At 51.1% G+C, this 15,705-nt stretch overlaps 1 protein-coding gene across 2 annotated transcripts in view; it reads left to right on the forward strand.

Annotated features, from left to right (window-relative positions):
• The window catches only part of Pcnx2 (pecanex 2), a 117,551-nt gene extending 101,895 nt beyond the window's left edge, over window positions 1-15,656 (forward strand). For both annotated transcript variants that reach the window (XM_057753362.1, XM_057753363.1), the window contains exons 29-34: window positions 3,627-3,771; window positions 5,036-5,266; window positions 5,806-6,080; window positions 7,328-7,515; window positions 12,047-12,495; window positions 13,635-15,656. In XM_057753362.1, the coding sequence (XP_057609345.1) occupies window positions 3,627-3,771; window positions 5,036-5,266; window positions 5,806-6,080; window positions 7,328-7,515; window positions 12,047-12,495; window positions 13,635-13,808 (1,462 nt within the window). In that variant the 3' untranslated portion in view covers window positions 13,809-15,656. The remainder of the gene's footprint in view (window positions 1-3,626; window positions 3,772-5,035; window positions 5,267-5,805; window positions 6,081-7,327; window positions 7,516-12,046; window positions 12,496-13,634) is intronic.
• The last annotated feature ends 49 nt before the right edge of the window (window positions 15,657-15,705 follow it).

A 15,705-nucleotide genomic window follows, 5' to 3' on the forward strand; every position in this document is an offset into this window, starting at 1 on the left:
GATCCCTTGTCCAGTACTGGAGGACCCCCAACTCCAGTGCTGCTCTCATTTCCTAGTGGGCCTGGGGGTTTTCAACATTGGGGCTCTAGCAGTTCCTTGGTGGCTGTTCTATGAGTTGATTTTGTGCCCCAGACTCTACCCAGTGCCCCTACATCAGTTAGGGCATCAAAATTGTCCCTAGACACGGACAGATGGCTCCTGTGGGCCCAATCCCAGGGATTGAGAGCCACCACGGAGAGAGCACAGGGGACAGCCAAGCCAGGTCAGCCAGGAATGGCCTTAGTTTTTGCTCTCATCACTATGATCAGAACACCCGGGAGAGCAAGTTAAGTTCAAAGAGGGAATGGTTTTTCTTGGCTCATGGCTCCAAATTCATCATGCTGCGAAGGGCATGGCACAGCTGGTCAGAGAGGAAGAGGAGCAAAGTAGTAGCAGGAAGGGGTGGGGTCAGAGCCAGATGTGTCGTTCCTGCTGTCCCTGCGTGTACACAGCTATTCTCCCTCTCCCCCTCCCCCTCCCTCCCTCCTCCTTTCCCTTCCCCCTCTCCTCCTCCTCCTCCTCCTCCTCCTCCTTCTTCTTCCTCTCTCTCTCTCTCTCTCTCTCTCTCTCTCCCTCCCTCCCTCCTCCCCCTCTCTCCTGATTCCCCTGCATCCTTGGTTCTGTGATGAGACAGCCTGTCTTGCCCACCTCCTTTGTGGGCTTTGGATGGGCTTGGTCTCCGAGACAGACAACCTGATTGTGCTGTGTACCATTCTCTCATAGCAGTGACAGCCCAGCTCCAGCTGGGTAGGAGTCTGTCATTTCTCAATCCAGTCAATGTATGTGTGCATTCCTGTGCCCGTTAGGTGTCCATGTGTGTGGAAGCCAGGGAACAACTTCAACTGTCCTTCTCCAGGCACCAGCCACCTTTGTTTGAGAAACAGCTACTTTCGGTGACTGGGCTCTCCCTGTGAGCTAAGCTGGCTGGTTGCCCAGCGAGCCCCAGGGATCCACCAATCTCTGCCTCCTAGTTCAGGGATCACAACTGTCTATGACTACACTGGCTTCTCAACAGATGCGCAAGAGGACAAACCCCAGTGATGCTCCAAATCCAAACGCACTGCAGGCATTCGAGAGGCTTCCAAGCCCCTTGTTCCCCTTGCTGCCCTGCTTTTCTCCAGGCTGCTTGCTGGAGACCTGCTTCCTCCTTATGTCCCCCACGGGGAAAAGCCAGTTATGAAACACCTCCCAGTAGAACCCTTTGCTGTGTGAGGTCAAGCGGGGATTCCCCGTGCTGGAGGGATTCACTCAGGCTCTGGTTCATGTGGAGGGTCACTTTAATCAAACACCTGTAAGCACGGCAGTGTGTCATTTTCTCTGAAAAGAGAATCGACAACTCGGTGCAGCCTGCTGAGCCCTGAGATGGGAGCCTGGGTGTCTGAGTAAGGGGGAGCAATGACCTGCGACTGAGCAAGCAGCAGGCTGAGGCTCTTGGATCTGTGGGTGTTACCTGGGGGTCTGGGTGAACCCTCAAGTCTTGTTCTATCCTGGTCCCACATCTGAAAGAGTATTTCCTCTTACACTGAGTATGCAGTGTGGTGTCCCCCATACCTTCCTGCGCTCACGCCACCCATGACTTAGCACCTCCTCCCCACTTTCATGGTTAGCACCTTTCCAGCATGGGGTACCCTCAAATGTCCCCCTGGAGAGCAGATGGCAGCATCACTCGGATAGGGAAGCCTCTGACCATGGCTCCCACCTGCCTGCAGTTCTGCTCGACCCCAGTGGCCTCTTTGCCTCCCAGGAGCTGACTGCAGCTCCCAGCCCCTTGGGAGTGTTTGCTCTGTGAGCAGACAGCCCTTTGGGAAAGGTTACTCCCTCGATCCCTTTCCAGAAGGTTCTAGATTCCTCCATCTGAGGAGGCCCTGGCAGCTCCCGTTTCTCCTGTTTGTTCCAATGTAAAACCTCTGAATCCTTCCTAAAGGGAGTCCGGGATGGAAATCAACAGAGGAGGCACACACCACAGCAAGGTTCCACAGCAGCACACAGTGGCCGTGTGTCTCTGATGCACAGGTCCCGTGCACGGTATTGAGACCAAAGTCTTCTCAATGTGTGTCCTATGCCTCCTGTCCCAGGCCAGCCCTGTCCAAAGTGCTGGCTGCCATGTTTGCCTCATCCCTGCATCTCGGGGGCATTAGAGGTCACCGTGAGAGGGCACAGTGGAGGAATAAGGGTGAGGGAGAGAAGACTTTCCTTCCTATCCCCAGAATACAGGACACATCGTTTTCCTGAGCCCACTCATTGTGTTCACTCAGAAAGGCCCAGGCCTGCTGTGACACCCTGTCCTTCACTCAGGTGACACTCAGAAACAGTGACACAGACAGGGAAGAAACACAGCAGGAAAACAAAGCAGGGCATGTGTGGTGGTTTGAAAGAAAATGGCCCCCAAAGGGAGTGGCACTTAGGAGGCGTGGCCTTGTTGGAGTAGGTGTGGTCTTGTTGTTGGAGGAAGTATCACTGTGGAGGTGCGCTTTGAGGGCCTATATATGTTCAAGCCATGCCAAGTGAAACAGAACACTCCCTGTTGCCTGCAAGATGTAAAACTCTCAGTTCCTTCTCCAGCACCATGTCTGCCTGCACGCTGCCATGTCCCACCATGATAATAATGGACTAAATCTCTGAAACTGTCAGCCAGCCCCAGTTAAATGCTTTCCTTTATAAGAGCTGCTGTGGTCATGGTGGCTCTTCACAGCAATAGAAACCCTAACTAAGATGATATGAAAACCCGAACAACCCTGGCAGAGAGATTAGCCACCGACCTTGGCCTTCACCACATGGCTGCTTCTTGAGTCACGAGAAAGGGTGGCAGAGGTGACAGTTGTGCTCTGATAATCTAACAATCCGTGCTTGGGTGACATCTGACTATTTTTTCCCCTCTGTATATTATGATAGAATCCAATTCCTACTATGATTAACCCCGCCCTGAAATTTCAAGAAGAGAAGTAAGATACTGGTGAGGGGGGATATGTGTGGCAGAGCCAGTGTGGCTGGGGAGGGTGAGCCTGCTGCCCTTGCTTTCTGGTGTATGTACCTGACCTGTTCCAGGCTGGATCTCGGTTTCCCGCTCAGAGATTATGTCAGTGGTTCCTATGGTGATAGGAGATGGCCTTACACCAAGGCACCAGCCTTGCTGTGGGGCCAGGCATGGGGGTTCTGGGAAACATCCAGAATCATCTTCCTTTCCATGCTGGGTCAGTCCAAAATACAGGAAGATAATGCATGTGTTTGTGTGTGTGTATGTGCAAGTGGTCATACATGCCCTGTTTGTTACTCAGATACCATCTATCTTACTTGAGACAGCATCTTTCATTGGTCCAGAGTTTACTGGGTAAGCTACACTGGGTGGCCTGCTAGAACCAGGGACCAATCCTACCTCTGCCTCCTTAGCAGTGGGATTGCCAACACATACCACCATACATGGCTTTTTAGGGGATGCTGGGAACTCAGGTCCTCATGCTTGTGTGGACCAACTGAGCCATCTCCCTAACCCCAGGAAGTTAATCCTTAAACCAGGAGATGCAGACTCTGGTGGGATGAAGGGATCACGAGCTCTGTGCATACCCCACAGCAACGTGACTGTTTTGCAGCCTGGATTCATTTCTGTATGGGCTGCATGCCCTCTTCAAAGGTGACTTCCGGGTCACAGCTCGAGACGAGTGGGTATTTGCCGACATGGACCTGTTGCATAAAGTTGTTGTTCCAGCCGTCCGGATGTCCCTGAAGCTGCACCAGGTAAAAAAGCCAATTCTGAAAGAACGATAATCTGAGTCTGCCCCCTTAAATTGACTTCCCACCCACTGTGAGGTGAGCAGTCTCCTCCTCCATCCTCCCCCCAGGGAGCCCCACTCCATGTTTGTCTGTCTCCTCACTGGTCTAGAATCAGCTCAGCCAAGAAGTATGCCATAAATCCTCTTACACCACAGGCTCAAATAGAGAATTCTCCCCTGTAAGTGAGAAGAAAAGTAAGAAATGTGGGCCTGGGCCAGGCCTCCGTCAGTAACGGGCTTGCTGTCCAGGCATGAGGATGATTCTGAACCATGGAACCCAGGGAGAAAATCTAGGTGTGTTCATTTGCTTGCAATCCCAGTGCTGAGAACAGAAAGACAAGAGGCTCTTTGGGGGTCACTAGCCAGCAATCAAGCCAAGTTGGTGACCACTAGGATCAATGAAAGACCCCATTTCAAAACAACAACTAAAAGAATGTGGCTAGCGACCAAGGAGGACACCTAAGGTGGCCCTCCGTCCTCTACATACGCACTCACACACACTGAACACATTGAGGGAGAAAGTCAATAATGCAGACTCCATCTCCTTCTGATGCATATTACATGCTCAAATAATAATTAAAATGGTAAATTATTCTATGTCAACCTCAACTACAGAAAGCCACAAAAATGAAGAAATAACAATATAGTCTTTGATCTGGGTAGTGGTGGCGCACGCCTTTAATCTCGGTACTGGGGAGGCAGAGGCAGGTGGATCTCTGTGAGTTCGAGGCCAGCCTGGTCTACAAAGCAAGTTCTAGAACAGCTAGGACTATTACACAGAGAACCCTTTCTCGAAAATCCAAAACTAACCCAAACCAACAACAACAAACAAAACCAAAATAAAATCCGGTACCTTTTTTCTGGAAAGCCTCAGAAATCATTCAACACTAGCTTTGGAAACAGTGGGTGGTCTGAATAAATCTGACATTGGCTAATGATCATCTTCCCCAGGAGCATAGAGGAGGAGATTCACTAGGAAGAGGGGAGCTGACCTAAATGTCACAGAGGCCTGAGAAATGCAGCTCTTTCCTGGGCACGCTCCGTCTGGTTAGGGACAACGAGTTGAGATGCCCTCAGTGCCCAGCTCAAGATTCAGTGACGAGAGTATGGTGGGGAGCGGGGAAATGAAGCAAGCATGTGGCCACAGAGGCCACTGCAAGTCCCCCTCTGCCCTTGCCCAGAACCAGCAGCTCTGGCCTCACTGAGCCCACCTGGGCTCTCCCCACCAGGACCAGTTCACCTGCCCAGATGAATATGAAGATCCGGCGGTTCTCTATGAGGCCATCCAGTCCTTCGAGAAGAAGGTCGTGATCTGCCACGAGGGAGACCCAGCCTGGAGGGGTGCGGTGCTGTCCAACAAGGAGGAGTTGCTGACCCTGAGGCACGTGGTGGACGAGGGTGCCGATGAATACAAAGTCATCATGCTCCACAGGGGTTTCCTGAGCTTCAAGGTCATCAAGGTAGGTCATGTGCTCTGGTCTCCAACCGGGGAACAAGAAGACAGAGAAGGCAGTTGGCACTACTGGTCCCTAAGTCAGGACTGCTAACTAGCAGCCAGAGGCACCAGAGAAGCAGCCTGAAAGCCTGGTGCCCTTGTGGTGCCCTCCTGGGGGAACCAGCATGTGGGGATAATCTACCAAATTGACAACACAGTTGTTTTGTTTTGTTCTTAAGTATCTTAATGTTTTAAGTAATTTGTGATTTAGGACATGTGGTCCATGGGATACAAGTTAGACATGCCTACTTTTCTTGGATTGCCCGCTCCTGGGTGGAAGAGCCCTCCTGCCCACCACCTGTCTTTGCATAGGGCTAAGAGAAAAATCTTCCTTTTTCTTTTACCTAAGTGCCCCCCATGAGAATGACATTATTTGCAGGAGTGAGACAAAGGCCCCCAACCAAGTCGTTATACCTCCAGACTCTCCCAGAACCACACTCACTCCGTGGGGTAAATCCCAACTCATGGCCGGGATCCCTGGACTTCTCCCACCCCTGCCTGCAGGTGAACAAGGAGTGCGTGAGGGGACTCTGGGCAGGGCAGCAGCAGGAACTCATCTTCCTTCGCAACCGCAACCCAGAGCGTGGAAGCATCCAGAACAACAAGCAGGTGCTACGCAATCTCATCAACTCCTCCTGTGATCAGCCGCTGGGGTACCCCATGTATGTCTCCCCACTGACCACGTCCTACCTGGGAACCCACAAGCAGCTGCAGAGCATCTGGGGTGGGCCTGTCACACTGGACCGTATGAGGACGTGGTTCCAGACCAGGTGGCTAAGGTAGGACTTCCCAGGGGCCCCTGCCTGGGCACCGGGGAGGAGCGTGTGGAGCTGAGCTCTGGGTGGCATGATGATAACGGTCACTGTTGTCTTAGATGAGTTGCCCTGCTGTGCCAAACTGACCCTCGACAGGTCATGTGGCCAACAAGTGGCCTCAGAGAGAATCAATGGGGAATGTCATATACATAGTCACATTCCCCATTCTCAGGTTCAGGTTGTGTCTGGCCTCTAACTGGTTTGAGGGATAGAAGGTGCTTTTATTTATTTTATTTTGTTTGTGTGTATGTTCATGTGTATACCAATGTGTGTGTGTGTGTGTGTGAGAGAGAGAGAGTGTGTGTATGTGTACGTGCCTGTGTACAGGTAAGTGTAAGTATGGAGGGCAGAGGATAACCTTGGGTATCATTCTCATTCTTCAGGTATCACTCACCATTGTGTGTGTGTGTGTGTACATGTGTGTGTATACATGTGTGTATGTGTATGTGTGTGTGTTGAGGCATACCTACATATGTGGAAAGGAGAAGACAACTTTGTAGAATCCCTTCTTCCCATCTTGCCAGCATCTATTTTTCCAAAACAAGGTCTCTCACTGGCCATGAACTTACCAATTAGGCTAGACCGGCTGCCCGTGAGCTCCAGGGATCTGCCCACCTCCACCTCTCCAGCGCTGAGACTGCACGTGCACACCACTGCACCCGGCGTTTTTACATGGGTTCTGCAGGCTGTCCTCAGGCTCACACTGTGCAGCAAGCACCTGACCGACTGAGCCCTCTCCCCAGCTCTCGCTGGCTGCAGAGAGAAGCAGGCCTGAACCTTCAGGCCTGTCACTCAGTGCTGCCTTCTGCCTTCTGCAGTAAGGAGTCTCTGGTTGTCGGGGTATTCTGAGCATCACTTACTTGGGCATAGTAGCACTCCTGATGGGTTCCCATGGAAGGTTCGGCCTGATGCTCCTTCATCCTGGCATGCATATTTGCTTATTAGACACTGAGCCCCTTTCTCACATGTGCCCCCGGGGTGCTGCACACCCAGTTCATTCATGGCTAGCGGGGATAAGCAGGGTAAGTTAGGAGGCACTTGCAATGGGAGGAATCCAACCTGCAGAACCAGAGCTGTGCAAAGCCAACCAGCTACAGACCACGTGGTGACACCGTCTTATGCGATCACTATCCTTAACTGATGTCACTGTTGGCCTGGGATTGTACGAGAGATGTGTTGATGAGACCCTGACGTTCCTGTCCCTCCCACAGGATGAGAAAGGACTGCAGTGTGGGCCAGAGGAGCGGTGGCAACATTGAAGATGTTGATGGACCAGCAGGACCAGCAGCAGGTGGCGGGAATGCCCCCAGTGGAGAAAGCCGGGACAGCAGCTCAGAACAAGCCAGAAAAGGAGGCACCCAGCAATGGGCCTCACCCCGTGGAGGGGGTCATAGGACAGGTGAGTGTGCCCAGGGCCGTAGGTCCAACATCATGGAATGTATTTTCTAATCTCCAGGGCCTCTTGGCTGCCATCAAGGAACTTAGGGTCAGTGGCTGTGGCACTGGAAGAGATGCCCTCCTCATACCCTCCGGCTGGCTGGGTCCAGCTCTGCTCATTCATCTGTCCATGGGTTCTTTACCTTTGGCAGTCATTTGATGTATGTCTTCCTGACTGTCCAATACTCCGTTCTGTCCATCTGTCCCTCTCAGTGCTCTTCCACCATTATTGCTTCTTAAAACTCTTCTGCTAAGTCCAGCCTAGCTCTGAACCTCTAAGTGAAGGAGGCATGCTGGCAAAATACTCAGTGCCTGGGCTCCCAGCCCCTGAACCTAACCCGTCCTGGGCTGAGGGTCTCCCGGCCCTGACCTAGCTTGTAGTGCCCTCCTCGTCCATGCCGCATCCTATGTGACCACTGCACTTGCTGCCAAGGCTGTTTGTACACTGTTTGTACACTGTTGCTCTTGGGGCCTCCCGTGAGGGCTGTATGTACACTGGCTCCTTTACACTCTCCATGGCTCTAGGCCCTTTGGGGTGCTCCGTCTTCCCTTCACACGTGGAGACACAGGGCACAGAAAAGGCATTGCCCCAAAGTACCCAGTCAGTAAGCAGCCAACCTGGTATTCAGATGAGGAAGAAAAGCCCCCAAGCCTCTGATCTACTCACTGTGGCCTCCCTTTAGCTGCTACCCAGTCCTATCCCGAGAGCAGCAAACCCCAGGAGCCTTCCATCTGTTCCCCTGACTACATCCCTACTGGCCACGGCCTTGACCTGTCCCTGGCTGGCAAGGGGCCCACTTTCCAGTGATCTTCCTTCTGGTGGGCAGAGTTGACGCTATGTTCCTTCTGAGGCAACCCCTTCCCTGCTGCAGGCAGGAATGGGGACAGGAACACGGTAGATAGCCCAGACCCCTCCCTATCCTAACAAAACGATGTGCCAAGGGGAGCAGGCACGGCACCTGAGCAAGACACCCAAGCAGAGCCCATGCCCAGCAGACTGGGAAAAGAGAAGAGACGTTCTCCTCCCATTCAAAGAAAGGAGAGCTGCTGGCTGTGGTTCTCTCTGCCCTTCTGTCACCCTACCACCACCATGTCACGAGTTCACGGTCTTCACAGAGCAGCCTAAGTGACTAGCTCTGGATAGAGTCCATTATGGTGGGCAAGGCACGGCAGCTGATGCAGGCTCAGCCTGCAGATGGAATTCTGCATTTGGTCACTACAGTAGCAGACTGTGTGCAAAAGGAAGCATGGCTGGGCTATAATGACACACTTCTTCCCGGAAGGCACCAGTGCCCAAAGGTTTCACAGTCTCCTAAGACAGCGCCGCCACCTGGATGTCACACGAGCTTAGGGGAGGCAGTTTCCATGCAAACCACAAGAGCTAGTTGTCATGTGATAGCTAGGCATGAGGCCACTCAAGGGTGGGGGACCTACCCTCGGGAAGGGCAAAATAAAGGGAGTAACTCAACAGTAGTGAGTGTGCCCCACTCTTGATTGGCAGGGCTCACTCCCATATACCACATCCCATGGCTGAGCTCATCCCCCATGCCTGCCCCACCCCATCTTTGCTCCTTGCCTGGTTTCCATCATTCATTCCAGTTCTGATGCTTTGCCAGAATCCCAAAGGACCAGTGTCTGTCCAGATTCCTAACGAGCAGGCCACTCCGGGCCACCACACTGAGCAGCCACTGCTGGCTTGCTGGGTATTTCACACTCATACCCATTTCCAGGAGCTCCGTGTGCCAACCTCATGAAGCTCCTAACAACCCACATTCATCTGTGCACTAAAGAGTAAATGTCACAGCAAGGAGAGGTGGCCTAGGAGTGAGCTGGTGACCTACTTAGCACAGGTGGATAGAAGCCCATCACCAGTCTGAATCCCACACCAGAGAGAAGGGTTGCTATCTTATATCACTAAGGACTCACACCACAACCTAGCAATCCAGCTAGCGATCAAAGACAAAGAAAAAATAATGAACCAAGGAGCATAGATTTCATTATGTTTCCATTCAGGTCTGAAGGTTTTCCCTAGAAATGCCCAGATTTGATAATGCGGTCGTTGGAAAAATAAGTTAATTGTAAAGTAATGAGACTGCGCAGCGCAGATGATTTCAACACAGCTTGCTTGCTGCTGGTTAATTTGTAAAATTAAAATTGAAAAAAAGGAGCAACAAAACACTGAAAGAATATCTGAGGTATAAAGAAGAGACGGCTCAGTCTGAACAATGCTCGCTGCACAAGCCCGAGACCTGAGTTCAGATCCTCAGCACCCACGTAAAAGCTGTGCACATCAGCAGCCCATCATCCCAGCACCGTGAGCGGGGCTGAGGAAAAGATCCCTGGGGCTCAGAGCTTCATTTGCAGCTCCAGGTTCAGTGCGGAAGCATGACCAAAACACACAGAATAGAGAGCAATAGAGGATGACACCTAACATCAGCCTCTGGCCTCCACACGCAGAGGCACACACGTGTGCACACGCATGTACACACAGAGACTGGCTGAAGCTTCAGCACTGGGGCAGTCCCTTGTCTTGCATGGACTCTGGACAGATAGCTCTCTTTTGATGTTCTGTAGACTCTCTGCCTTTGCTCTTGGGATCGGCAGAAGGCCCTGCCTAGTCCGGGTAGAGAGCACTGACTTGAGGGTGGCTGGCTGTGGAAGTTTTTGGACAGAGATTAGCTTTAGAAATCACAGAAGTTTGATTCCAACTGAATCCTTTTCTGATTCCAAATAAACAAGTCACTACCCTTGCTCATAATGTTTATTCCTTGGGGGTCTTTTCCCCCTTATATTTGACTGACTTCTTAACAGGGACCTTCAAGCCCAAGGCCATTACCATGTGCCCAAGACAAAGATGCTCCAGGCCACTCACTCAGTCCAGAGAGGCCAGCACCAGTTCTGGGTACCTCACGCAGAGCCTCAATCTGAGACTCCCATTTTCACAACCTATAGGTAGAGGAAACCCATGCAGGTCACCAATGAATGCCCCTTGGAAATGAGCACACCACCATCACTGTGTCCAAAGTTATGTCAATGAGGAGCCTAGGTTGTACGGCCAGCCTCACCAAGTTCCAGTCTCTCAGGGAGGACTTGGCTTTCTTGGGCACAGACAGAGCAGGTACCCACACACCACAGAGATATTGGTATATGTGGCCACCTGTGGCAATAATGCTCTGTTTTTAAGCTCTAAAAATATTTTATTTCTTAATTGGCCCATATTAATGAGTTACAGAATGAAGCTCTGACGTGTGCCTACTTTGGGAAGTGATCAACTCAGGGTAACTGGTATGTGCTGCCCCTCTCACGCCCATCATTTCAGGGTTAGGTACCTTTAGACTCTTCTGTCTATGGCTTTGAGATGCTACCTAACTGTCTTATTGTATTATTGGGCCCCAGCAAGCATTTCCCTCCCTTGGTTTGGTTTCCTGGACAGCTAAAGACAATGGTCATATACAACATTAAAAAGATTTCATTAGTCTGAAGGAATGATGTGGAAATTTGAATGTAATTGGCCTCATAAGCTTATAGGGAGTGGCCCTATTGGGAGGTGTGGCTTTGTTAGAGTGGGTGTGGCCTTGTTGGAGGAAGTGTGTCACTGTGGAGGTGGGCTTTGAGGTCTCTTATGATCAAGCTATGCTTAGTTTGCTTCCTGTTGCCTGTGGGTCAAAATGTAGTATTCTCAGCTCCTTCTCCAGCACCATGTCTGCCTGCACACTGCCATGTCCTGGCACGAAGATAATGGACTGAACCTCTGAAACTGTGAGCCACCACCAATTAAATGTTTTCCTTTACAAGAGTTGTTGTGGCCATGGTGTCACTTCACAACAACAGAAACCCTAAGACAGATAGCTTGGTAGTTAAGGGCACTTACTGCTTTCACAGAGGACCAGAGTTTCATTCCTACATCAGGTAGCTTACAACTGCCTATAGTTTCAGCTCCAGGGCATCTGACACTTTTGGTGTCCAAGGGCACTGCACTGAAGTGCTTGTGCAAACACACACACACATACACACACAGAGGCGGGGGGAGAAAGGATACACATACTCAGAAAAAGATTTCATTGAACACAATAATTAAGAGATATATTTAAAATAATGGAATAATGTCTGGTGATGTACCAACATTGCTTCTGTGGTCTCCCAAAATTAAATTACACACATAAAAGCATTCTGATGATTTATATTGGAAATGTTTTCAGAAAGTTCATGTCTTGAAGCTGTGGCCCCAAATGCAAAGCCAGGGTGGGACAGTCACGGGAGGTAAGCTCGGTCATGGGAAGTGGCATAGAGGAACTAAGCCCACCATCCCAAGACGCAGCTGTAAGGAGGGATTGGCTCAAGGGGTGTTGCCCTCACTGATGGATCACAATGGAGAGAGACCACCCCCACCCCCATATTTATAAAGTACCTCTTCCAGGGTTTGGACCACCCCCACCCCCATATTTATAAAGTACTTCTTCCAGGGTTCGACCAGGTGCTCTGCTCTCTTACAGGAAGAAGGAAGGGCAGAAGCCAGTCCGTCCTGGCACACTCAGCAATAAGCCAGAGGCCACCTACCCTGAGCTCCTCAGGTCCCATTGTAGAGAGCCACCAAGCCTTCCTTCAGACATCCAGCTCTGTGCACGAGCTGGCCCAGAGGCCTTCAGGAAGCCGGCTTTCCTTGCACAACTCGGCTGCGTCCCTGCACTCGCAGCCACCTCCCATCACCACCACGGGTCACCTGAGTGTCCGGGAGCGGGCTGAGGCACTCATTCGGTCTAGCCTAGGCTCTTCAACCAGCTCTACTCTCAGCTTCCTCTTTGGCAAAAGGAGTTTCTCCAGCGCGCTTGTCATCTCTGGACTCTCTGCTGCAGAGGGAGGCAACACCAGCGACACCCAGTCATCCAGCAGCGTCAACATCGTGATGGGTCCTTCCGCGAGGGCCGCTAGCCATGCCGCTCGGGTAAGGACCGCCCCAGGGTGGGAGACAGGCAGGAGGGTGTCAGCGGGCCTGGGGATCCCATCCACCTGTCAAATACTTTTGCCTTCTTCCAGGGTAGGTTGATTTATAGCAAACAAAGAGTATCCCCAGCCTTTGGGTCACAAGTCCCACAGGTACCCCAATATAATTATTTCCATAATTCTGAAGCCCAGGAATGGGGAGAAGCCTCTCTATGGAAGCAGGATTTCTTCCTTCCCATCTGAGCCACTCTGGCCTGAGGGAGAAGAAAGGACAAGAGTAGGCACTGGTGTTAAACTGCCATGGACTCCCAGTTTTCAAGATGACCAACTACTTCCAAGTGGGTCCATCCCAGAAACAGAGTTTAAAAAGAGTCTATCAAATAAAATGCCACTTGCTCAGAATTCATGTTACTGACAGAGAAGACTAGCTGGGATTCATTCGTGAGAAAGAGAAAGATTGGCAGCCACTCAGGAATTCTCGTATGCCCTCTATTAGGAAAGAAAAAAAAAAAAACAAAACAATGGGTTAAGGCAAAACTTGGGCAGATTTGTGTTTACCAGCCAAAGAGAAGATACTAGAATATAACTTCAGGATAAAACCATCACTTAATCTCTTTTTGTTTTCTCCTTCAATAAAAGGGCATGACTCTCACTCCTTTCCCATCCCATCTGTCTAAACTTACTCTTTGGGCATACTTCGAGGGTTCTGGCAAATTTTCCTTTTCTGTCTCTGGCAAGGATGGTAGGTCTTTAGGACTCTGAGCATCTTGTGTAACTGCTGGGTTGAGCCTGCAGTGGCAGCATCAGCACGAGGGAGGGCTGGGTGGGTGGAGAGGGTTGACCAGGGCTCGCAGGGTGCAGGCAGGCAAACATGGGGTGAGTCCCGTGGGTTCCCTTTGGATTGGCACGTCCAGCTCTTCTGAACAAAGTCCCACCTGCAGAGGCCATGTAGACGTGCAGCTTGGTGGCACATCCTAACCTCAGAGGCTGCCTGTCCGTCCTGTGCAGCTTTAAGAGCCCGCCTTCGAAGCCTGCCACAACGAGCCTCAGTTCCTAGGATGTCAGGGATGGGTGGGGTGACTCGGGCCATGCAGGCAGTGAGCATAGGCTGAACTGTCTCTGCTTCTCTCCTTTCTGAAGCACTTCTCTGAGCCATGTGAATCCACTGACACCCCAGAGCAAGGGCAGCTTCCAGATCCACGGCTGGCAGAGGCTGTGGCAGAGAACCTGGGGGTGCTTTGCCGGAGAGCGAGCCAGGAGGACATGGGCCTGGATGACACAGCTTCCCAGCAGAGTGCTTCGGATGAGCAATAGTGGACGCATTTGTGGTTGGAGAGATGGGGACTCTCTCCTGCTCCAAAACCACATGGTTCTTCCCGAGGGAAAAGAAGAGCCATTCTAGAAAACAGTAACTTTATCTCAGGTTCTTGGAAACACTCGCCTAGTGGGAGTCGGGAAAAGATACTGCGCCTCCTCCCTCAAGCACTGCACAAGAGTTGGACATTTCTCACAAAAGCCATGTTATATCTTAAAACAACTAAAATGAGTAGGGCCCATGACTGGCTCCCTCCTGCTCTGGTAATAGAACAGCTGCATGCTACATTATTGGCATTTTACACATCATTGTCACCATGTGAGAGAGCACTGAGTCACAGCCCCTGAGGCCACCGCAGGCCAGGGGCATCCAGGTTCCGCCCCCTTTATGACCCTCGCACAGTTGGAAGTGCAAACCATTCGCCACAACCTGATGGTGCACTGGTCCAGGATGGGAGGTTCAGGGTGATATGCTCCTCCCTTAAGTTCTGGGCCACCCAGGACCCCTGCGTGCTTCCCAGGAATGCATGCTAGTCTTCCAAGCTGAGCAAGCTCTACTGTATATGAGCACATTTGCACACACCTTTGTTTTAGGGATTAAAATGTTTACAGTTCTGGCTGTGTCTGTCTACTGTCCTCCCTAAACACATCCTCTCTACTCTGAGAAAGACCTTGTGGGGAGGGGAGCAAATCCCATCTCGAATACCCTTACAGGACGGAGCAGAGGCACAGCCTCAGGGGCTGAGAAGAGGAGGCGCCACTTATCCACTTCGCTTTCCCTGGAGTTCTAGAAGGGCAGTGGGAAAAAGAAGGACTTGGTTTAAGCAAAGTGAAGTCTCCAAAAAAAATCTAAGATTGGAAAACGGGAGCTGCAAAGGATGGATACGGCAATCCTTCACCACTAGGAAGTAGGCAGTAATGGTTTGTGTGTGCACATGTGTGTGCGTGTATGTGTGCATGTGTGCGTGTGCGCAGTCCTGGAGCTTGCAGGCCAGCCGAGGTGGCCGGGGAGCTCCAGTCACTCTGGTGTATCCTCTGTAGCGCTGGGCACAAGTGTGTACCACCACAGCTACTCCTTCCTCACGTGGGTGCTGGAACCAAACTCAGGCTCTATGCCTTCTGGGTAAGCGCTTTACTGAGCCATCTCCCTAGCATCTCTTTCTGTTTTTTAAGAATTAGCAATGGCGGAAAAATACATCCTGTCCCAGGGCAGGAGACGGACGGCAGAGGCTGCCGTCTGACCTCAACATAGGCATTGAGGCATGGCGACACCCATGCTGACAGCAACGAGCATGCATGCATACATAGGCACAAAAAAGAATTAACAATTAATGGCAGTAGGTAGGGTGTAGTCGGTTGTTTTTACTCTTTGGGGGACCCGCTGCCCAGATCCCAAATAAATCCACAGAGGCTTATTCTTTTGCCTCTGGGCTTTTATCTTTCTCTATTTCTGTATACATTTTCGTTTCTTCTGTTCTGTGTGGCCCCTGATGCCCTCCCTCCTTTTCCTTCTCTTGTTCTTTGATCTTCCCAGCTTTCTCCTCCCATTTATTCTCTCTGCCTGCCAGTCCCGCCTATCCTTTCTCCTGCCTGGCTACTGGCCGTTCAGTTCTTTATCAGACTGATCAGGTGTTTTAGACAGGCAAAGTAACACAGCTTCACAGAGTTAAACAAATGCAATGTAAAAGAATGCAACACACCTTTGTATCATTAAACAAACGTTCCCCGGCATAAACAAATGTAACACATCCTCAACTAATATTCCACAACAGTGGGGTCTATCAACAGAGACAGGGCACCTCTCCAGAATCTCTAGAAACAATATTTCTGGGTTCCCTGCAACTATGTATCTGAGAAGCTGGTGCCCTGCTGCAGTTCTCAGGTTGACTAAAGCAAA

This window comes from Chionomys nivalis, chromosome 21 (genome assembly GCF_950005125.1).
Source record: "Chionomys nivalis chromosome 21, mChiNiv1.1, whole genome shotgun sequence".
NCBI classification, from domain to species: domain Eukaryota; kingdom Metazoa; phylum Chordata; class Mammalia; order Rodentia; family Cricetidae; genus Chionomys; species Chionomys nivalis.